The following is a 23,643-nucleotide window of genomic DNA, read 5'->3' as shown; positions in this document are numbered from 1 at the left end:
ACAGTATTCTTGAATGGAGACTTCTCAAAAATTGTTACGTAAAGTATAGATTCCACATTAGTACTAAAGCTATCTTTTTCGCTTACGTTATCATCAACCACTTTTAAAAAACAAAAACATAATTAAGAACAAGAAATAAAATGCCTGATTTAGTTAAGAGTAATCCAAATCAAATTTTAATACTTGGCAACACGGCTTATAGTCAAGACTTATGGTATGGTTAAAGGAGAGATGAGAGAAAAATAGACAGCGTGAATGGCGCAAATGAGGCTGGTAACTAGCAATTTTATGTGCAGAATGTATATATTTTAATGGTATTTATTTTCCTTATACTTTTGTGTGTGTAAATTAAGTTGCAGTCGTTATACATATCTATGTTTGCGAATTTAATACGCTGCCGCTTCAATTAGCCGATTGTGTGGGCCAACGCTGACTTAACATGCACACAACATAAATACGCATACAATTACGTTGGCTATTTACAAGATCCGCAATGCACTATTCACACGTGGAGCTGGCTTTACAATGCTTGCTACCAATATCAACAAACGCATACATACATATGAAATTACCACACGGTAATCCCGCACTGCGATGTGTCTGTCTGCGTGATGATGTGTTGTGTCCATTGCAGACTATTGGTCAGTGCATTGCATAGCCTGGTTTGGCTTGGCGGTTCGGACGCGGCACAATTGCCAATTGAAATTTCGGTTTATTGCATACGACCGCGCCCAATTACGATGGCGGCGATCTGCTGCCGTGCGGCGTGCGAATTTACTACAGTAAGTGCCTGCGATAGATGCTGTCTTCATTCATGTTGTTATTCTTGATATTTTGTTGTTCTTATTGTTGTTGTCATTAAGTACCTTGCCTGTATTGTGGTGTTGGTGTTGGCCTGGCACCGAGTTCGATGCGGACACGACCGCTGTCGGTCTCAGTCAGCAATGGAATACATTAATTTGAGCCTTGAGCAGTCTATGCGTAACACGAACTTATATATGTATAAACCATAAATATGTATACAATGGGAACATATCTGCATACATACATAAAGTTACAAAGTTTATGGGAACAACATAAAAGTGCGTAGGAAATTAAGAAATTAATTAGAAAATACCGAAGTTTGATGAATGCGATGACTTTGTGTAGTTCGGTGATTTCTGAGATAAAAATCGGATTTCGAAAACTTATTATTTCTTATGCGAAAATCATTTATTTTTGGTGTGATATTTATCATAATAATTATTGCCGAAACTGTGTGATTTAATAAAAATTAAAAAAAAAAAATTATATTCACTGCTTCATAATATCGATCAGCCACTCATATGAGGAGTATGATATTTCAAAAAGATATACCCTTTTCTGGTCCCTTAGTTCGGGTAGGTATTCTTACAGGTCACTAAATGCGGGCACTTATACAGTCACACACTCACACTCATACACACAAGTGAGTGCTTAATTCAATGCATGTATTACAGGTCTTATAAATTAAACGAATTTATTCTTGAAGACCTTAATCATGGTCATTGCCTGCAGTAAGCTCTTAAGTGAGTGCATATGTGGTGGTGACATGTTCCTACATACATTAATGCAAGTCACGTGCATTTCTTCCACCCTCTCTTCTACTCGTTTTTGCACTTTGTGCGTCTTTGAGCCTTAATTACTGTTTGATTTCAGCGAATTTCCAAGTAGTCAAATGAATAAGCGTGCAACCGCTGAGTGGTTTTCTTTGCTTAAGAGTATTTGAAGACACGAATTAATGAATATATATTGGAGCATTACTTGAATGTGAGAAAAAATTATGTTTCGTTTCTACTTAAGTTTTAATAAATCACTATAACTATCATATTAATATGTTTTCTATATCATATACTTTTATTAAAGATTTAAAACTTAACCCAACAGTGGGATTTAGACCACATTAGAGTAACGAAAATATGTCAAGTAAATTTCAATTAAATATCACACATTTTGACTAATACTAAGAGTTTAAAGTTTGATTGGAGCTAGAGGAAGGTCTGGACCGACTGCATTAAGTTTTGAGATTACTCGAGTACAAGTATGCTCGAGAACATAGTTCGACACATTTTATGAATATAACGCACGCACTGATCGACATGCTCGGAAAAAAGTCTGATAGAGTAACGAACGGCTACGGCTAGTATTTTCCTAATTTTATACATTTTTGGCATCATGGCGCACATATTATCAGATAAAGACATTGCCTGAGTTTCATTAAAGTAACTTAACTATTGACCGATATATACGGTCAGTCGCAAGTTAGAAAATGTTTATATTAGGTACATGGGGGCTACGAGAAATATTGACGATTATAACTAGTTTTGACGCAAGGGCACTTTAATATCAGGAAAAAGTTCTATCTGAGTTTCAAAAATATACTACAAAGGCTGCCATAGCTACTGGGGTCGGTATCGGTTGCAACTATTTATTTGTGCAAGGTTTTGCACCGATGACATTGGCTCTCGTTTTATGTACCTTAAGTGAATTAATAATGTAGAATTTAATTATTTATGTATGGAAAGTAGGCGTGACTGTTGCCCGATTTCGCGTTTTTTCACAATATAATATAAAGATGTTGATACAATCCTAAGCACCCACCACTGGTTGAAATTGGTCAAGTACTAGTGTTTGAAACTTAGAATTCTCCGAGTAATGGGGAGGAAGATAGAAAAGTAATCTTAATCACAAATATTTCTAGAAGATTATAATGCCAGAACAACAGCAATATATGCCACATTGCCACGAAGTTTATTTTAAAATAGTTCCATCATGTCAAAATAATGCTAATAATATAAGTTTTAGCTTAACAAGTCTCTGGTATGCTAAGCTTATTTTCCTAAAAGCATACTTGTGCCAATTTCAAAGCTCAAAAGCTCATCTAAAATATCTGGCAGATATTGAAATTGAGCTTAGCAAAATCGAATTGCTTAAATAAGAGTGAATTAGCATGTGGTGATGAAGAGAGCACTAAAACTTATTTGTTAATGGGATTAAATACAAACAACAAAAAAAGATTTGAAGTTAACGCTTTTCTTGAGTACACGTGAATTTCGGCAAAAACCTTTATGCAACGCAAACGACCTTCTAGACATAGCCACACTCTCACACCCCAACACCGTCGAAAGCGTGCCACAACGCACGAGTGTACGCCACTGAGCGGCGCTGAAAAATTGTTGCTGACAGTTTAATGGATCGAGAAATTATGCGCCTTGTCGACACATTAAAATAAAAATTGTGTAAACCTAACGCAGCGCAGCGAGGTCCTTTCGCCGAGTGACTAAACGCTCGAGTAGCGCTGAAGTGAATCTATGGAACTGCAAGTGACAACGACGATAGATGACATTAGTCGAGGATGACAGCGTTTATGGCGTGAAGAAGGCGTAAAACGGCAACACTGAAAATTCTATTAGACCGAAAAAAGTTGAAGGACAATATGAGTGTGTGTTATATAGATTTAAGGGGGCGGCAAAGGACGAAACTTTTGCACATATTTGCAATTCTCGGCGCAGTAAAATGATAAAATCAGCATACTGGCTATGATAATATGAACTTTTTATGTGACTCCGAGAGAAATTAAATTAAAAGGATAGTTAAAATAACAAACGCTTAGCACGAATGGCATTGCATGTTATTGTTGTGGAATTCGCGCGATAATAACCACTTCAAACTAACTGAAATGGAAAAGTAATCGCTTATACAGCACTTACAGCTGGAAATGCACTCAAAAATATTATATATACAATAGATATATTACTTAGAAAAATGCTGTATGAAGCCTTAAACCACCATTTGCGCTTTGGTGTATGCCATAAAAGAAATTACCAAATCGGCTGTCACCCCATCCACGATACATTCAACTAGTACAAAAGACTGTCTCTGACAACAAAAATGCAAACAACAACAACATAAAATACGGAAAATCCAAAATTTTGGGGAAAATTGAAAATGCATAGCGAACTTTCACAGTGTCAAAAATTTGCAGCTTATCTTCGCGCAAAATGTGAAAAGTTTTATTAAAAACGCGAAGTCAGCAAAATCCACACCACGCACACCCACAAGCATGAAAATTCAGTAAAACGTCAATAACGTAAATCCACAAAATCAAAAAAAAAAAGAGAAAATAAAAATTAATAAGCAAAAATTCGGCGCTCTAAACTTTCAGCGCTAACCTTTTGCCATGCCAAGCCCAGTCAAGAGGAAGAGCCGACAGCAAGGACAGTAAGCGCCCACATGCAAATGACAGGACGCGACAGCAAAGCACGCGCAGTGGCTACAATGAAGTATGGCACTACACTGTAAGCGCGGTTTGCCTAAAATACATGGATAATTTTCATTTAGCTGTTCGAAGCGTTGCGGCGGCCAAACTTTTTTAATCCACTCCGATCAAGGCTGCATTATTTCGGCAATTCCAATAATATAACTGACAGGCAGTATATATGTATGTCTATAACCCACAGCCTAAATAATTTCAATAGCAACTAAAATTTGTACAGCAGCAGCAGCGCGCTGCCTCCATTTCCCCCTCCACGATTCAAGTTAATGGCTTAGGGACGAGGCGCAAATGACAGAAGCAGCATTTAGGCGCTGGCAATGACAAAGATGTGTGCATGCCTCTCTGTTTGTGTGGATGTGCGCGTGCACTGCCGCGATAATAAATTTTCTCGCTTATTTGACTTAATACCAAAATTGATAGCATGTCATTAGCAGTTAGCCGAACTTGCACCAAAATATTGGCTTTCCGCGCGGCGCCCTCATTTATCCACTACTCGTGCACTTAGTTGATTAATCATTATGGTTATGAAATATGAAGATATGCACATATGTTCTAGGCATATTTGAACGCTGCTTCGGCGTAAATTAGCGCAGGTGCAGCGTGCGATATGAATGAAACAAAGCGTATACTTATAGATTGTTTTATAGAAGTGCTTACATATACATATATCGGAAACTTATGTAGTTAATTGACATTGATAGCTTTACTTCGGAGGAAAAACTATTGGTAAACTTTAAATGGAGAGTGCAAACTTGTAATAACTCTTGTCAAAAAGAACTAAGTTAAGTTAGTAACCAGTTGAGAAGTTTAGTGTAATATAATTCACACCAATTGCTTTGCAAGTCTCTGTCTCTCAACATTAGCGGGTTCTTAACTCGTCACTATATTACTATGGAGTACCATGATACATGTTAGAACAATAATTTTAGCCTTATATATTTTTCGGGAAGCTTGCAAAAGTATGGTTTACATAAGTGGACAAAAGAAAAAGTAGTTCAAACAAGAAAACACTTTAATTTTAGCCGCACTGAAGCTATAATACACAGTTTCATTTTTTATAGACAAAAAGTGTATAAGAATATCTAAATATGAATTCTTGTATGGCAGAAATATGCTATAGTGGTACAATATCGGCGGTTCCGACAAATGAGAGAAATTATTATTTGAGAGAAAAGGTCGTGTATACAATTTCAGATCGATATCTAAAAACTAATATAAAACTACAACCTATTAGAAGCTGAGGTATGTAGGGGCAACTAGGTATAACCTTGAAAGCACAACCATAAAATTTGGCAACAAAAATCTGCCAGCATGAAGACAGGACCTTAAAACTGGGGATGGTATGAGATGAGAATATATTTTACTTGCCGTCTTTCAAAGCAGAGCTTCAATAACCATTTATTTTATAGAAAACTGATTCGATTTAATGAGGAAAACATTGAATCACAAAATATATGGAAAATAACAAAATCTGTATAAACTAAAATTCAGAATTATCTTTTAAAATATAATTTGTATGGATTTAGATTTCTGTACAAACTCAGAGCCTGTAATGACATATATCCTACCTGTATAATTATTTAGAACACAAAATAAAAAGCAGCATCATCGCTAGTATTCCTACTAATGTTTCGAACTATGAAGTAGACACATAAATTCACTTCCAAAAGCACCAAACAATTTTCTTAGTTAAGAAGTGGCAAAAGCTGACGAACAAGTAGACAAATGACGTCATACTGAACCAAAGACATCATCTAGTTCACCAATTACTTTAGCGTCTACAATTAAATTTAGATCACAGTTCCGTAAATGCCTCTTGCTAATAATATTACACTAGCAAAATATTATAAATATTTTTTATAACAAAGGGTTTAATTGGGCATTCCAAACTCTCATCTTGCTGTGGTGTCATGCAAGGTTTTTGGCAAATTTTTTTTTATAACAATTTTATACGAGTTCATGAGATAAACTCCTTAAATATGAGTCAATTGTTAACTGTATCTAAGCTAGTCGTAATTTTTAATGGTTTCAAGCGTAGTAGTTCCAAACTTTTGCTCGATATTGCAAAGGTAAAGAAAGCCTGTTCATTTTCAAACTGGTATTAGACACCTTGGACTAAAAAGGAATTGTTTAAACCTCAAGTTAAGCATTAATTTTGTATCAACGGCAGAAAGTAATGTTTTCAACAAACTAAAAATTGTTCTGCATAAATTCCGAGTATTTGTTTTGTCTAATAATAGCTTTCTTCGATTCTCCAAGACTTTCCATGTAGCGAATCGAACAACCAACTTGTATAATTCATATCGACAATAGGTTATACCTTATGCGAGTACATATGTATTTGACTTTGTTAATTCTATCACATGTTGTGAGTTTATTGATCTGACTCTACTCTGCTATACGAATCAATGGCGGCTAATAATTTTAATAATTACCAAGTGCTGTATTGAGCTAATGCACTTGCTGCTAATTTCGCGTTAAGTGTATTTAAGCACTTAAACATTTTTCATAGCGAGAAATCAATAGAGCAACCGGAGTAAAGCTATTAAGACTTTCACACTCAGTGTGCAATTACTATGATAATTATGTCATAGCAGCCATATTTTTTGATGAAAGTGTCACTCGAACTTTAGCGATGGGTTGCAATTTACTACTAAGCCATTAGGACTAATAACGGCTATTACAGACATATTTGCATATTCATATTTATAAGAAGTATGCAGTGGAGGAAGTGCTGAAGCACTTAAGGAAATTAGCAGTTTTCACTAGCGGGAATGCTGGAAAGAATGGCTGATCAGCTACTTTATATAGTGAGAAAAAAGGAGAAATGCAACTGGCAATAAATTGCAGGCACCAATATTCAGATATATATTTAGTAAACCCCTTGGCATCACATTAGCAAACTTCTTATTCAATAACTCATACAAAGAATTCATAAAATTGCCGACAAAGGCAGCAAAGATGCCAGCAAAGAGAAAAAAGAGCAAAGCAACAAAGAATACAAAAAGCTATAAAAAATATATATAAATAAACGCACAACACAAGCGCATTCCTCAACTAGCGGAAGTCGTACGCAGCGGCAAGTGAAGTGGCAGCAGCGAGTTGCACTCAACTCAGCGCCATCGAAGCGTACAAAATTGAGTGCAATATTTTCTAGTTGAAATAATGATTTAAGAAGCACTTTTTGGTGCGTTCATGCAGAAATTTCTGCTTCCGATAAGTGGCAGCAGCAGAACGCCTCAAGTGGCAAATGAGCGGCGTTGGCGATGAGCGCCGCCATTATTGTCAGCCAAGCAGGAAAATAGCGAAAACAGCGCGTGTAATAATTCAGACGGACGGACAACCAAGCAAGCCAAATCAAGCCAGCCGAGCGAGCACATAACTAGTAGATGCTCGGCTGCAGGTCAGCGAGTCAGGCAAGGATTCATCATACCCACGCAGTCAAAACAGAAAACAACGCTTCTGGGCTTGCGAAAGGCTAGCAACCATCGAGGCTGGTTTTGCTAAGGAGGTAACGGAGGAAGTGCGGAAATTGCAGGGCCACAAGGATGGCATTTCAATTTCACCAAGGCCAGCAGGCAGGCGGCGAGCGTCTGTAGGCGCTTTGCTTTAAAAACAATGGCGAGTCTAAAAAATACTAAATTTCTGAAGGACAGCTGCATTTCAAGGTTGTTGTTTAGACGTTGTCTAGCTTGTGAAGAACACTTACTTAATCCACTATATATTTACATTTTGTGTACTTGAGAAAACATTATACTAGATGTAGGTAAGTATGAAATATATATTTTTAAGTATGTTAGTATATGCAGTCTGTTACTTGGCTTAGAACATAAATAACCAGAGGATATGTAACAAGAGGCGTCATGCACCCACTGCAGTTCTGCTTGAAAAAATATAGAGGGCTTCTGTGTAAGTATGTATGTATGGTAAGCAAGGAGCTCGGATATTGTTCTGAAATATGTGCTAATATCCTCTCCATTAGTGCTAACAGTTTTGATTTAGTGCTTAGACGTTGGCATACCTTGCAATGTGAGCTCTTTATTAGGCCTTTCTAGAAATATTAGTAATACAAGTATATTAGAAGTAATAATTTAGTAACATGTCAGAAAAATGAATTTAGTGGTGTCCCTGTTTTATGAACCACTTACAGTGTATTATTGGAAAAAATAATAGTTTTCCCATATTTGTGGGAAAATAAAGGCAATATACTATGATGAACTCAAGAAAGACATGAGTATGACGCAGGCATTGTTTCTGATACCAAAAGCACTACTCATCAGATATATTTCTCTTATAAGTTTAAGAACAAATTTGAATTAAAAGAATGTGAGAGTCTACTATTGATAATTTTTAACTTCTTAAAAACTTATTTGTGATCTCATTAGTATCTCATTCAGAAAATAATACTTTTAATTCTTACAAATGGTTGACTGGATAGTTCATAGGTCAAACGAGTATTAAATTTGTTAGTTTAAGGCTAAGTTTGGAAGTCAATGATACATCCAATAGTAGTAGTTGAATTGCTTCTAGGCATAAATCGGTTGGTAGGTTATAAGTTGAGAACAACATAACAGCTTTTAAAAAGGAACCCCTTTTTGGAAGGTGGATATCTAAATACCCAAAAATCGTACAAATTTGTAAACTAGTTTAGGTTAGGTCGTAGGGTTGATCCTCGTAGCAAAGTTACCGCAAGATTTCACTTGTATAGTTGTGAGCTTCCTTATGGTTATGTTAAGGCAGTTCAACCCCTGGCAGTTCGCGAAGTTCGCCGAAGGTGTGTCTATCGAAACATATCAATCACAGACGGGCAACTTCGGAGTAGTAGAGAAGCAAGTGCCTAAATGATGCCAACTGCCCTTTCTCCACACAACTACGACAAAAAGCATGTGCCAAGTGACCACCCGGCTCATCGGTTGCGCAGTTTTCGGTGCTTTGATCGGCCACCTAAATAAGACGGATAATAAAGTAGCCTGCCGCTATTATAGAGCAGTTAAGCACTCCTGTAATACAAGTATGCATGAGTAAATCCACACCTTTCGAAAGTAAGCTGCATTTGGGAGCAGTACAACTACTACTAGCTTGATGACAAGGAAAGGCACTTTAGTGATTTGGTAGCTAGAGTTGTTGGAGAGCTCCCGACTCCATCTTACACTCCCCATTCTTCGATTCATTCTAATATATATATAATATATTAGGGTGGAGCGAAAAAATTTTTTTGCTTAGCCTGATAGTAAAAATTGTAGATCAAAAATCATGTTTTCATCAATTTTTTTTGGACAAAAGAACTCGAAATTTACTTTGAAAGTGGGCCGCCTCAAGATAGTAAAAAAAAAATTTAAAGTGAAATATAATCCTTCCTTGTGGAGTCAAGAGATATTAGTCATTCATAGATATGAATTAAGACTTTTTACATTGGCTCTCGTAGGCTATGAAGTATTCTTTACTTCTTCTTTATAAAAATATCTTTTAGATGAAGCAATTATCGATCCCTCAATTTGGTCAGTCTTCGGAGGCTATTGAATGTTTATATATAGATATATTTATATCTTTGCTCGCCATAATGTTATATAAGGCAAGCAAAAACTATTGCTGGACCACAGTAAATTTTCAAAAGAACGTAGCCTCACTTTTTTTTATCAACCCTGAGCATATGACTTGTCCTGATCACACATATCAAGTAGTTGCTTATACAAAGCATGTATATGAAATCGATAGTTTTGAAAGTTCTTATTTTAAAGTCAATATGTATGTGCGTGTGCATGGCACAAGTTTTTAAGTTACTCGAACAAGCTGAGTTTATATAACAAATATTTTCGCATAGCACAAGCACTTGCCTGCAACTGAAGTATGTCGAATATATGTACATATGTGGTATAAGTAAATAGATGAGCACTAACTAAATGCGTGAGTGTTACGCAACTGATAAAATGCATAGCTTTCAACAATACGACTACAATTTTTAATCCAATCAATGCATTTTCCGAACGATTGAACAATGAGAAGAGAAATTGCTTGTGCGCACAAATAAGGCGAACATTTTAAATTGGAAGTGAAATGCAAGTAACGAGAAGAATGGATAGCACACAATGCCGATAAGCATAGTGGGTGTGGAAAGAATAGGAGTGGCGTTGCCGATTGCTACAATGGGAGTGTGAATGCGTGGCTCTCATGTATGTATGGGTGTTAGTCTGCTGAAGGCTTTAAATAATCCTTTCGGTTTAGAGTGGTGCGGCACTGCAACAAGTTACAGTGCATTAATGTTTGTGCTGAGGAAGTGGAAAATCGTCATCAGTTATTTGGCTTGGAGTGGCGACAATAACAACAAGAAAAGTAAACTGGCAATGAAACTAAATATTGTCAAGAAAAATTAAAAGCAAATAAAAATGTGTGAAAAGTTTAATTTGTGACAAAGTAAATTATTGAGACGTTGAAAGGAAAGACCATGTGGGTAGTATATCTGTATCTATTTCTCTTCAAAAAATATAAATATTTATAATTTACCATAAAATGAATAACTTATTAACTACTTTTGTGAATTAATTGGAAGTGAAAGGCTTTGAGTAACAGTATCAACCACAATTACGAAAGGGAGTTTAGAGAGAGCTTTTATTAAAAAATCTTTTCAGCAGGGTTGCCAGCTGTTTCAAATTTTCTGCAATATAATTTAGAAACAAACAATTTATTACAATGTGACTGTTAAACAATATGTGCACCAAGATTAGCAATTAAAAATTGGTTTGAGTGGGTTGCCACCTGTGTTTAAATTATATTCTAATCGACCGAGTAAATTACATTTTTAAAAATGAATGTAAAAAAGCGCTTTAAATGAACTGTTCATAAAAAATAGTTTAAGAAGGTTGCCACCTGTTTAGAGTTAAAAATTAAATTGATAAAATAAATTTACTGTTCAGAAAATTTCTGTCGAAAAAATATTTTAAATAGGTTACCATATTCATGAAAACTTTAAATGGAAAATGTGTTAGACCAGTAAGAAATATGGGTACCAAATTAATATAGGTTCAATGGCTAAGCGTTAAAAATACTTTTGAGAATGTTTGCTTTGCAGTGTTGAATTTTAATAAAACTAAAAAAAAAAATTAAATAATTAACAAATTGTATTTTGAGGAGTTTTAAATGTTTTATTCAATTGAGTTGTAGAAAAACAAGTTATGTTATTAAAAATTAAACTTAAAAATTTTAAGAAATATTCCTGTCTAAATTACTTTTCAGAAGGGTTGCCACCTGTTCGTTATTTAAAGTCAACAAAATGTATAAGATAAAGGAATACTACTATATGTGTAACTAAAGAGGTTGAAAAAGCCTAAAGATGACAACACTTTTTAAAAGAGTTGCCACCTATCTAAAATAGAAAATTGCAAAATGCGTGTCAAACTAATTAGAAGAACTCTTTGGATTTGTTTAGTAACGGGTTATTATTATTGGTAAAATTTGTGATCGACTAAGCTACATGGGGAATATGCAATTAATTAACTCTAAATGCTTTTTTTCGGAAGGATGAAAACCATTATAGTTTCTAAAGTGCAAAGGCATATACTGTTGTTAATATGTTTAATTTCTTGGGGTTCAAAAAAATATATATCTGAGCATTTTGCCACCCTTACTATACATTTTATGTACACAACTGCAACCTGGGTAATTTACTGCAACTCTTTTCAACACAGTTATTTAAATTTATTCTTTACCATTTGCTGGCATTTGTATCGCCAATTTTTTTACTATCTTACCAAAACCTTGGGTAGCTTTATATGTATGTTAGTTCTCAGTTTAGCCACTTGCTTCGCAATAGATCCACCGAATTGCAGTAAAAGCTTTTGCCAACGACATTCACACACACACACAACCGGATGAAAATATATTTCTCACATCTATTTATTCCTATGAAAATATATATAAATATGCGCATAGAAATGCACAATAAATATTGAAGTGAATTTCGCACACAATTGCATTTGACGGGGCGTGCTTCGAGCTTGCTTAATGCCTTTCGCATCGTTATAGTATAAAAGCTGAATTGCAGAACCTTAAACGTTGAACGTATTTAGGAAATCAATAAATTTTTACTGCCCTCATTGCGATTCACTTGCCTTGCTATTTGCCGCTCGTATTTCGAAATTCGCGCTGTGCCATTATCGCTCTTGCAGAACAATAGATGATGGGCACTTACAATATCCTTACGATAAAATGCAGCCGGCATTGGGAAGTGCCTTTTAGAAATGCAAAAAAAAGTCAGACACTGAATTTGCAACAAAAACGCTTTCTTGCGCCATTTGCTGCAAATGTACCATATGTATATATGTGTGTGTTTGTTTCTGCATTTGACGAGGCACTTAAACACTAATACGTTAACATTGCATTATTCGCTATTCGCTTTTATGTTAGCGGTATATTTATTTTCAATGTACGGCAATCCATCGTCATTGTTGTGCATCGCACAGTGCTCTAGAGTTGGTGTGTGAAATAGCAAAAATTTAAAACTATAAAATACGATTGGGTTTCGCCATATAGCTAAAAGATAGATAAAAGTAGTAGTACTTAAAAAATGCTCAGACAGTTTTGCAATTGCTTGACTCAGTATTGTTGTTCTGCCAACGTCTATCAGCGGCAAGCTCTTTCCCATAGGAGATAGGTTGTGTTTGATCAGAGCAACGTCAGGTCAGATATTTCGATAATGATTCACCAGAAACTCCGGAAGCTTGGTTGAGAGGTTCTTATACATCCAGTTTACAGTAACAAACGAGTAACTGTTATTAACAAGTCTCACGAAAAGCGTATAACCGCCATACGAGCAGACTGATCAAAAGCAAGAACTTGTATGAAATCTTTTCAATTTGTGAAGAGTATTATAGAATCGATGAAAACGAAGTTAACGTTTCTGCTTTTTATTTTTGCGAATAATTTTTACATATTCTATGTTGGAAGTAATTTATAATAAATTTTGAAAACACGAATATCATTGCATTTAACCCACTGTACACTGTTTGTGGTGGGGCTTGGTTATGTGCGTTTGTTAACAATAAAACATTTGCTTGCACTTTATTTTTGCGAAAATGCTACTTGTTCGCTTACGCAACGAAAATGTCTACACAAAAATATTTCGCCAGCCCAGAGCAAAACCCGGCAGGAAATTTGGCTAAAAAATACGTTTGAGTAGGGAACAGAGAAGAATTAAATTTACGAAAAAAATGTTAAAAGTGTCTCAATTAAATTATAAATAAATTTTCAGCCGATTGTCTCTTTTTATAATATATATATATATATATATATATATAATATAACATTTGATAATGGAATTAGTACAAGCGAAGTACGTACTGCTCGAATTAAAGATAACTATGTGTAGATTTATTAACATGTACGTAACTTTTTAATTTAAAATTTTGGTATATGAACAAAAATATTTATATACATTGAGTCAAAAAAAATAAAATAAAATCATGTTAATTTTTTTCTTGTCTATTTATTCCCAAATTTATTACATTTTATTATAAAGATTTATGGCTTCTGTTGGAAAAATTGCATAAAATAGCGAATAAACAGCAAACAAAAAAACCACAGCTTTTATTATGAGAGCATATACAGATTGATTGAAAAGTTTCCGCGCACGATGTGAAAAAATACTGTTTTTGATACGACCACGTTTAGATTCACCAGCCTAAAATTCAACGGTGTGTTTTGAAGGTGAGGACTCCTTAAACACTTCTTATAAAAGTTCTTAAATTTCCTTTCCTTCTAAGCCCTTCAAAATAAAGAATCTAATCACTGCGCGATATTAAATTTTTACCATAATCAAAAAATATTTCAACATGTTATCTGCAGCTTGAAAATAAGGAATTAATTGACAGAATGCCTGGTAACTTTGCATATGTTCTCACGACAGATGCACCAATTTGAGAAAAAAATTTGGAGCTAGAAGTGCTATTTCTTGATGAGAGCAGAAACTTTGCAACCAACCTGTATGCATATCCAAAAAAATTTTGTTGTTTGAGTATATATGTATACACAAAAGAAAAATGGCAGGCTATGTATGGACCAATGCAAAGAATTATGCAAACACTCTCAAACACACAATTGAAATTTCTCGAACTGCATATTTTCCAGTTGTTGTCTCTCTGCAATTTCATTATCTGTCGCATATTTTTGGCAATTTTTGTTGATTTCGCTTTTGTTATTTTTTTAATGCCTTAGTATATGGTCACTCATTTGCTATATTCATACACAAATAAGCTCTTGTGTGTATACACAAATACAGTTATGTGAGTCTTTGTATATAAAACCATTTAAAAAGGCGTGTGTAAGTGCTATCTCGCTATGGGGTGTGTGTGTGTGTACTCTATTGGCAGTTGGCCGGCTGCCAAATTGGCAACGCTCCAAAATCGATAGTTTCATTTCTTAAATGAACTGTCAGCTGTCCTGCAACCAAATTTTTCACACAGTCTGCCGTTTTTGCAGATTTCGTGGCAATTAAGTTAAAGCTTTATTTATGTATGGTATGTTTGAATTATTAACTGGTTTATATGTGGGTCACATTGCTGAGAGATAAAAATAAATGAAACATTTTTGACCAAAAAAAAAGGATTTAATTTTTAAATATAATAATATTAGTTAAATATAATACGTATATATCAAATAATAGGAAAAATTTCTTTTTTATTTTTTTATCTAAACATTTTTAAATCGAATTATGTGGTTTTACATTGGTCATTTGGCAAAATGAATAAAATTAAAAATCTCATAACAAGCTTTAAATAAATATATATTTTTTTATTTCATATATAATAATATTTTAATTACATACCAACCTAACTTGTATCCTCTCTATATAGAATCTCTCAATATTAACTTCAGTGTTTATACTATTTGATTTAAATGTACCCCAAAGCTATTTTAGGTAAAACTTAACTATTTTCCCTAAATAGAAACCCCCAACTTGCTACTTTGTCGCCATACTATAGTATTCTCTTCTCAATTAAAATTAATTTCAAGCGAAGCAAATCACTTTAATTGACTCGAATTTACATTAATGTTTTATAGGACACTTTTCTTAAGCAAATATATGAAAAACAGCGCCGGCAACACACCCACGCATGCAATCATACCTATATGTTTGGTTGTTTGGTATATTAGAAATGCCTATACATATATACACACACACTTATGTAGCCACTTTCTGCGAGCTTGCGGTCGCATTAATAATTCAATATGAGAATACGGCGCCGTAGAAGACACTTGTGTTGATTGGCCTGCGGCACTAGCATCGCACATAACTGTGCATAACGAAGCACGAGCAAGGTGTTTCATTACTTCCTCATAGCAAGGCATGTGCCGGTATCTTTGCTATGGCGATGGACTGATGTTAATTATAGTTTTTCTCATGTTTCTACGAACACAAATGTTGGTTAGGAAAATCAGGGAGAAAACAAACAGGAAAATCGGTAAACATTAGGGTGAATGAATATTTTAAAATGAATTAGTCTACTAACTTTTCGGATAAGGAATTATAAAAATTTATTTCTATTGAGTAGATGGGTTATACATTTGAAATTTATATAAACACTAGGGTAAATGAGTTTTTTTTTCAAAATAAACGTCACCCACTTTAAGGGTGAGGTGATTGCTTTTGAAAAAAAAATATTGCCTACTTATAACGTGAAAAAAGAGATTAACAAAATTTTGTGAACAAAGATGTGATAATAATGTACTTTTTCGAAATTTAAAGCTACAAAGGTGAGCAAGGACGTGCGGAATAAAAAACTTACCTAAATTTAGTAAGATATGATCATTATGGTAAAAATTATTGCAGATAAAAATTGTTTTCTTTTAAAATTAGCGAAGTTTTAAAAATAATTGTAGCCTACTTTTAAGCTGAATGAAAAAGAAGCCACCAACATTTTTTACAATAATTTGAAAATGACAAATCTTTATCTTATTCCAAAAGATTTATGAGCCTTACGGCAATCTTAGTTTTTCAAATAAAACTTTGACTTAGTATAAAAAGAAATCGAATGATCAATAAGAAACAGGATTTCGCTTTTGTGCACATCCTAATGAACGTGTTCGTGCACTTCAAGTGCCTCTGTGTTTTATCTCTTTTATCTGAGCATACAAAAATTTCGTTGTTGTTATTTTCGCGCCTCCATTGCTGCTACCAATAACAGTACGGTAAAATGAACTGAGTACCTCAAATACAGCGGCACACACTGTTTTATACAGCGATTTCAAGTAACACTTACAGTTAAGTGCCATGTGTGCCGTACAAACGAGTCAGCTGTTGAACCAGCTTTTGCACAACGTGCATAAAGTAATATGCATCCACTCAAGCACAGCACCCAAGGTCAGTCGAGCACTTAATTCAATTGAGGTCGTTGTTGTAGGTTACTGTCATCATTGTCATTGTGGCTGTTTCAAAGTTCCGTAATTATGTTGCCCAAAACAGCTATCCACATACACACACCTCACTTGGTATCTTAGACCACCACTCGTTTTTCTAATTTTCAGGCGTTACGCTTATTATCAAATCCAACGTTCCGCCTCTACATCGACAATGTCAGCAGACAAGCCGTCAGTGGGTCGGTCGGTCTTTCGATTGTTCGGTCGGTGGGTGCTAAGCTCTAAACTCTGCGCTTGTCATTTGCTTTTGAATTTTAAGGGTCCACTCGAATTGCATGATACACTCGACAGGATCTGCAGCGAAGGGGCTTCTATTGCTTTGCTCCGAGTTGACAGCGAACGTTTTGTTGTTTGACCGATTTTGTCTGGCTTTTTTGAAGCTATTTGTTTTTGTTGTTGCCTGAATACCGTAGGTTTGTCGTGTAGGCGGCAATTGCGTCAAAGCATGGTAGACAGTGTTCTATAATGAGTGATTACTCGAAGCGGTTTCTAAGTGGCCAATTGTATGCCTTTAACCTTAAACGCTTCATATGCCTTGTGTAAATAACCAGCTCTAGGGGTGAGGTGTTTTAATTATGTCTGTCCATATGCAGGAAATTTAATTATTTGAGTACGGAAAGGCTACATGCTGTTATATTTCATTAAATGCAGTCTCATAGTTAGATGAGTTAAGGTATTGGCTTAATAGCAAACAATGGACATGTCTAAGGAAAAATTATATATTCTTTTTTTTTCGTGGCTTAATTCTGTAGTCTTATATCATTCTTGAAAGCTTAAACACATAACCCAACGAGATGGTGTTGGAGTCACTATAAAATCTAAATCTTACTAATTTTCTAACATTAAATTAGTTCTGAATAGTAGTATGATTTTCCAAAATTTATCTGCTGTGTGCAATTGAGTTCGAATAATTTGTAAAATTCAACCTTATGACTTGGGTCAAAATTCTATACTAGCTGGTGAAAAAAATTAATTTAGTTGAAATGTTGACCAGAGAGATGGCGTTGCGGTCGCCTTCCCTCGAGTGACAAATAAAGCCTTTTCTCTGCTTCCACGCTTATCTTTAAAATTATGAATAGGATACCTTCCTTTTGAACCAAAAGATGAAGTGTAAAGACTCTTAAAATATCAATTCATTGACCTTTGTTTTGAAGTAAGCCTGTAAGGCTGGCTAACAATATATATACAAGTATGGTAAATAAGGTAAGGTTATTTTGCGCTTATTAGTATCCATAATATTATACAAGCAAAAATTACCTAAAAATCAAAATTACTTAAAGACTTAACTCAAATTTAAAACTACTTAAATTTTTTTCTCTTCTTTACAAACAATTGGAGCATCTGGTACTCTAATAAAATTTGACTCCATAATTTCACAAGTTTTACACCACTTACTCATCTAAACTCTAACGCACTCAATTATTCTCAAAACTAAATACAATTTTAATTTCAGCTTACCTTTAACGGCGCTTAGCTGGTTGCCAACCATTTGTTTCGCTATGAATGCTGCCATTTTGCTTTTTTCCCTCTAATTCACTGCCTGTTTTGGTTCCTCTCAACTTTTGCTTCTTTTGTAGATACCTGTGGTAGTTCCTAGTAGGCGCCTGTTATTGTTGCTGTCTTAATTTATTTACCTAAAAATTGCTACTCTTTATCTACTTCCAATGATGTACTACTACTTTGTTGCTGCAACTAATATTGTAGTTGTTGTTGCTGCTGTTAAATTGGTGGATATTTCTAAACAATATTCTTACGGAAGATGCTCGTTGCGTTCACACGATGAGAAGTGCTGTCGGTGATGAGTTCTGCAAGAAAACAAAAACGAGAAAGAGTACAGTAAGTATTGGAAGTTACTATCAAAGTATATTTATTAATTGTAAAATTATGCTGTAATATAGTAAAGTCATTCAAAATTACTTTAGACTATTTATTTAACAACATTCGCCTTTAGAAACTTTTCTAGAAAAAGAATTTTCACTGTCAAATAGCTTCAAAAACACATCACATATTATTTTCGGCAGAAATTTTATCTACTTGTTTTTTTTCAAAATACTTCCTCATATACTTTCCTTAAATTTTCTTCAAAATCACTCACATTTGCATGAGACGCTATTCTGTGCTATTTCTGCTCCACAATCCCCAAATAATACTTCTGCATATTTCAAGAGAAAGTTCAAGTTACTTTTAATGTAAAATCAATAAATCAACTATTCAACTGTATTAGTGTGCGAGTTAAAGCAGGACTTAGGGGACGAGATGGAACGGATAAGAACATGTCACAAGGGATTTGTGCGAAACTCGCTTAACTGACAATCATTTGCCGACTGAATAGCCAACTTTATGGCATTGTGTGCAATTTTATGCGCTAAGGAGCACGTTCAGTTAGAGAAAAATAAGAAAAAATATTTGAGTAAACAAGAAAACTCGAAAGAGAAAAATTAAATTTTAAAATCTGTAGGTATAAAAAATCACGTAAATATGTGAGTAATAGAAAAATAAAGAATTTTTCGTTCGCTAGTTGGTAGGGGATGCACTCAATCAATAATATGCATTGTTGTTGAATCTCGAAATTAATAAAATTGGCAAAAAGACAGTCAAACTTTTGCATTAAACAGCCGAAAAGTCGGATTATTAATTGCAGCATTTAAATAAAAAATTAAGAAATATTGCGTAGACTCTTTTAAAACTAAGGAAAATTAGTGAAAATTTAATATTGAATTAGAATACCAACGAAACCTAAAACAATGAATTAAAATAAATTATTATTGTAATTATTTATAATATTGAAATTACAAATATAAATATGAGGTTATATTATCACACACCAAAATATTTAACCAAATAACACTTACTACAAACGAATAAATTCTGGTCGTTACCCTAAATGTAGACACTAACAATTTGTCAAAATATTAGTAGTACATTTTGGAATGTATAGCTGCCTACCCTTTGGCGATTTTATAAGTCATATATCGAAGGTACTTCCAAACAATTTTGTAAAGTCAATAAAGTGTATTAAACTAAAAAATATTAATCAGGTTTGAATACATTATAAAATCCGTGCCAATCTTTAAATAAAATATAACTTCTATAAAAATGTATAAATCAGTAAATATTTTTTATTTATTTTGGGTTAAAATATTTCCTGGTGCAAAGATAAGACTAACGTAATGTAGGGTACTATATATAAAAATATATCTGAATAAATGATTGCACAAAATGCAGAATGGAATTAAAAATTATCTAGTCTTAGCTACAAGCAAATAAGTAGCAGCACAAACATGAAAAGGAAATAAAGAAATGAGACAAACATTATTGCTGCTCGTTCAAAATTATACAAATATCTTTATATGCATGTGCATTCCGACACACAGAACCGACAACTTCAGTGAGCTCTTCAACTCTTCCACATATTTGAATTCAAAGATAACCACGTATAATATATATTTATGTATATGTACGCCTGGTATATATCCAGCTATCTTTTTATTTGCTTTTATCGTAACGACTGTGGCATCAAAAACTTGAAATGGCAGCAAAGCAATAAATGTAGAGGAACACGCGCATATGCAGCATCGACAGCCACCCGCATTGGCGCCAAGCGTCTAGACAATGTGACGCTTACATATATATTTTAATGTGTCACGCGCAGCTGGTTGACGCCAACCAGCCAATAGTAGAGTAAGCTATGGCGTATAATAGTTGGAGAGTCATGTAGTGAAGATTCTTGTTTGTTTTTATTTACTTTTGCCTCTGCCACTTGAAGTACTACTTCTATTTTTACATTTTATTTGCACAAATTTATTTTCAATACTCTCTTTTTATTGCTCAACGATTATTTGTCTTTATTTACATATAACAAATATTGTCAATATGCTAAATTACATTCGCGCTGAGTAGTTCCTTCCCCAAATTTAACAAGAAATGCTGGAATAATATATTGGATTCAAATGTTGCGTATACGCAGCGTTTAGCTTTACACTTTTCAAGCAAAAATAGCCTCTTTCAGCACATAACACACAGCTGCCAGGTGTTATAGTTCACACGCTGACAAAAGCTATTTAAAGTAACTCACACACATTCGGGTGAAATAGAAATACATTTTCTTGATATCGCTGACTTTATTTGGCTACCCTCACTGACTAGAAAAGTCATTTCACACGCCCACTGACGCATTTTATTTTGATATGGTAATTTCAGTAATTCCGGCAATTTCTGTAGAATTTTCTTCTATTTAAGTTATTTTGTAGTTATATAATCCTATATAAGTGCCTATATATATGACAATAAATCTGAAATACTGCATTTAACTGGTTGCCGATTGCCTTAAGTGGTATAAGGCGGATTTAATCCAAAATAAATACAAATACAAATCTATTACAGCACATTTGGAAAAACACTTAAAAACAAGTGAATCACTTTTCCACACCTGAAAGGTGTCTTTTAGAAAGCGCAAGTATCATTGAAAAGGATTTGCGGGAAGCGAAGTGGGATTACAGTGTAGGTAATGCTTAAAGTTTAAATATTAAATTGAGCATTAAATTGAGCATCGTGATTGAATTTAAATAGAGAAATTAAATTGAGATGAAATTATTACAGTATTTAAAGAACGGCTGCTTGGGGTTTATTTCTGTAAAGAAAAAATTAAGGAAAATTATGTAATAATTTAAGTAAATTTGGTATTTATATTTGATGGTGATTTATAATAAACGTATTGTATATGTATTGAATATCTAATGTATAAAAAGTATTGTTTTCATCAAAAGCATTCCATAGATGGAGAAATCTATTTTCAAATTATTTTCAATTGTGAATGGCAGCTGCCAGTTAGGCATCAGATTTTGGTTAGTCAAAAAAACGCCGAAATACAATTGACACACAATTCGCCGCCGTTGTGCTGCACCTCTATAACAATAATTCAATATCCACTGTGTAACTGGAGCTGTTTTATACGCTGCTAAAATAATATCAAATTGTGTGCCAATATGTTTTTCCAACATGACATTTGCCCATAAAATGCATTTTGCGCCATGAAGGCCCGGAAAACACACAATGAAAAGTATGAAACAAAAGCGAACGAAAACAATAAAAGTTGAAAATAACAACCATAAATCCGAAAAACGCGTACATTGATATACCATATATAAATGTATATTAGGGTGGAGCGAAAAAAGTTGTTTTTGCTTAGCCTGAGGGTCAAATTTGTAGATTATAAAAAAAAAATTTGGAAAAAAAATTTTAAAATCTCACCAGCTCACTTTTAAAGTAAAATTTCGGGTTAAAATTTTTATTTCGTAAAAAAATTTTGATATATGTTCTAGAAGCTGTGGAGAGTCCTCTTTCTGGCCAATTAAAAGTTATCAGCTTAAAAAAAAATGTTGTGGTCATTATTGGAGTTTTAAAAAAAAGTCTTAAACTACAACATGCTTTGCTTAAGCGTTAAAATAAATTTTGAGTCAAAAGCTTTCAAATTTGGTAATTTTTATAAAAATATGAAGAGTTTAAACCAAAAACTCAAAATTTACTTTAAAAATGAGTGTCCTCTAGATAATAAAAAAATTTTATTTTTTTATAATCTACAAATTGCTCAAGCTAAGCAAATAAAAAAAAAAAATTCCCCCTCCACCCTAATGTACATATAGGTAAGGAATGCGTGTAAGCACGCATATACAGAAAAAACAATGTGTGTGCGAACATGTGTGACCCTCGCCGATCCCTTAATTCTCGCTTACATTTCAAAAATGGAGCACCTGCGTTTAACGGCGTGATTGTATGCGCTGAAAAGTACGTATTTATATGCTTTCTAAGGGCTTCTGGGAAAATGTATTCGTATGGATGACACATAATGGCAAAATTTGGTTTTTTAGATAGATTTTTATTGCAGCAAAGTTACGCTGTAGCAGGAAACTACCGTACTCTTTTAATTTTTGTAAAATTCTCCTAAATGCAAGCAACAAAATCCGGAATGACAAAGTGTTGCCTATAATTAAGCACATTGTACGATAAAGTTGAACATTTAGCAAAGTCACGCACCTAATGTGGTTACAACACATCGATTAAAATACAAGCAATATATGTATCGTAGAAATTTTACTAATCTAATATGACCAACAATTCGAAAAAGTGTGCTTCATAGATTCAAAAGTATCCATAGTTAAAATGGTTTGCAATATTTCCAACTCTTTTCAGTCTTGCAATCTCAACATTGAATCGCTTTAATAGTCACTGAGCACTGTTTTGTTGATATATGTTTCGAAAACCTTCGTTCGTCAAATTTTAACCATGAATCGCTTAACTCTGAAGCATTACGCTGAAATAACAACGATCTGCTTTCAAAATAGTCCCTAAAAAGGAAACACATCTCGACGACGTTTAGGGAATAGAAAATCATTCGAATATAGCATGACCGCTATAGAACGAATTAAAAATTAATTAAACAGTTGATGGAAAGAAATATTGACCCATTGAATTGTGTCATTATAATTCCTACAGGACATGCTTGCTTTTCTACAATTTCCCTTATCTATTCCTTTAGCCTGTAGCTTTTGGCGTCTGTATTTTACTTTGTTTGAGCAAGTACCTATGTAATCTTGTTCAACTTTTAGCCGAGTTTGTGTATGGTATGTGCCAACTGATTTATGGGCGCCATTAGTTTGAAACGTTTAGACATAAAATTCATACGTGCAAACAGGCGATAGTTGTGCATATACTATATACTTTTATAGCACTCATGCAGTGTTACTAATAAGAGTCGAAGCTAAGCATCGAAAGGTCAATTGCTTACTCATAAACAATTCACTAAACTTATTCCCCAAAAGGTAACCTATTTATAAAAACTTACGCAAATAAATGTCTATAAAATATATCTAGATATGTGTACATATGTCAGCTTGTCAATATTTGTAGATGAAAGTCACAATTTTTGATTTATGATAGCAAAT

The 23,643-nt window shown here is 34.0% G+C and overlaps 1 protein-coding gene across 12 annotated transcripts in view; it reads right to left on the bottom strand.

Annotated features, from left to right (window-relative positions):
- The window catches only part of cpx (synaptic transmission protein complexin), a 316,297-nt gene that overhangs the window by 171,150 nt on the left and 121,504 nt on the right, over positions 1 to 23,643 (bottom strand). For 10 of the 12 annotated variants that reach the window (XM_036368035.2, XM_036368033.2, XM_070105632.1 and 7 more), the window contains one exon: positions 18,161 to 18,507. In XM_036368035.2, coding sequence (XP_036223928.1) covers positions 18,161 to 18,215 — 55 coding nt within the window. In that variant the 5' untranslated portion in view covers positions 18,216 to 18,507. Of the gene's footprint in view, positions 1 to 18,160; positions 18,508 to 21,299; positions 21,333 to 23,643 lie in introns of all 12 variants that reach the window. The other 2 variants (XM_036368038.2, XM_070105626.1) reach the window with 2 other exon arrangements.

Source organism: Bactrocera oleae, chromosome 2 (assembly GCF_042242935.1).
Source record: "Bactrocera oleae isolate idBacOlea1 chromosome 2, idBacOlea1, whole genome shotgun sequence".
In the NCBI taxonomy this organism is placed as follows: domain Eukaryota; kingdom Metazoa; phylum Arthropoda; class Insecta; order Diptera; family Tephritidae; genus Bactrocera; species Bactrocera oleae.
Note: the sequence above shows the minus strand (reverse complement) of the source record. Positions and strands in the feature narration are given on the sequence as shown.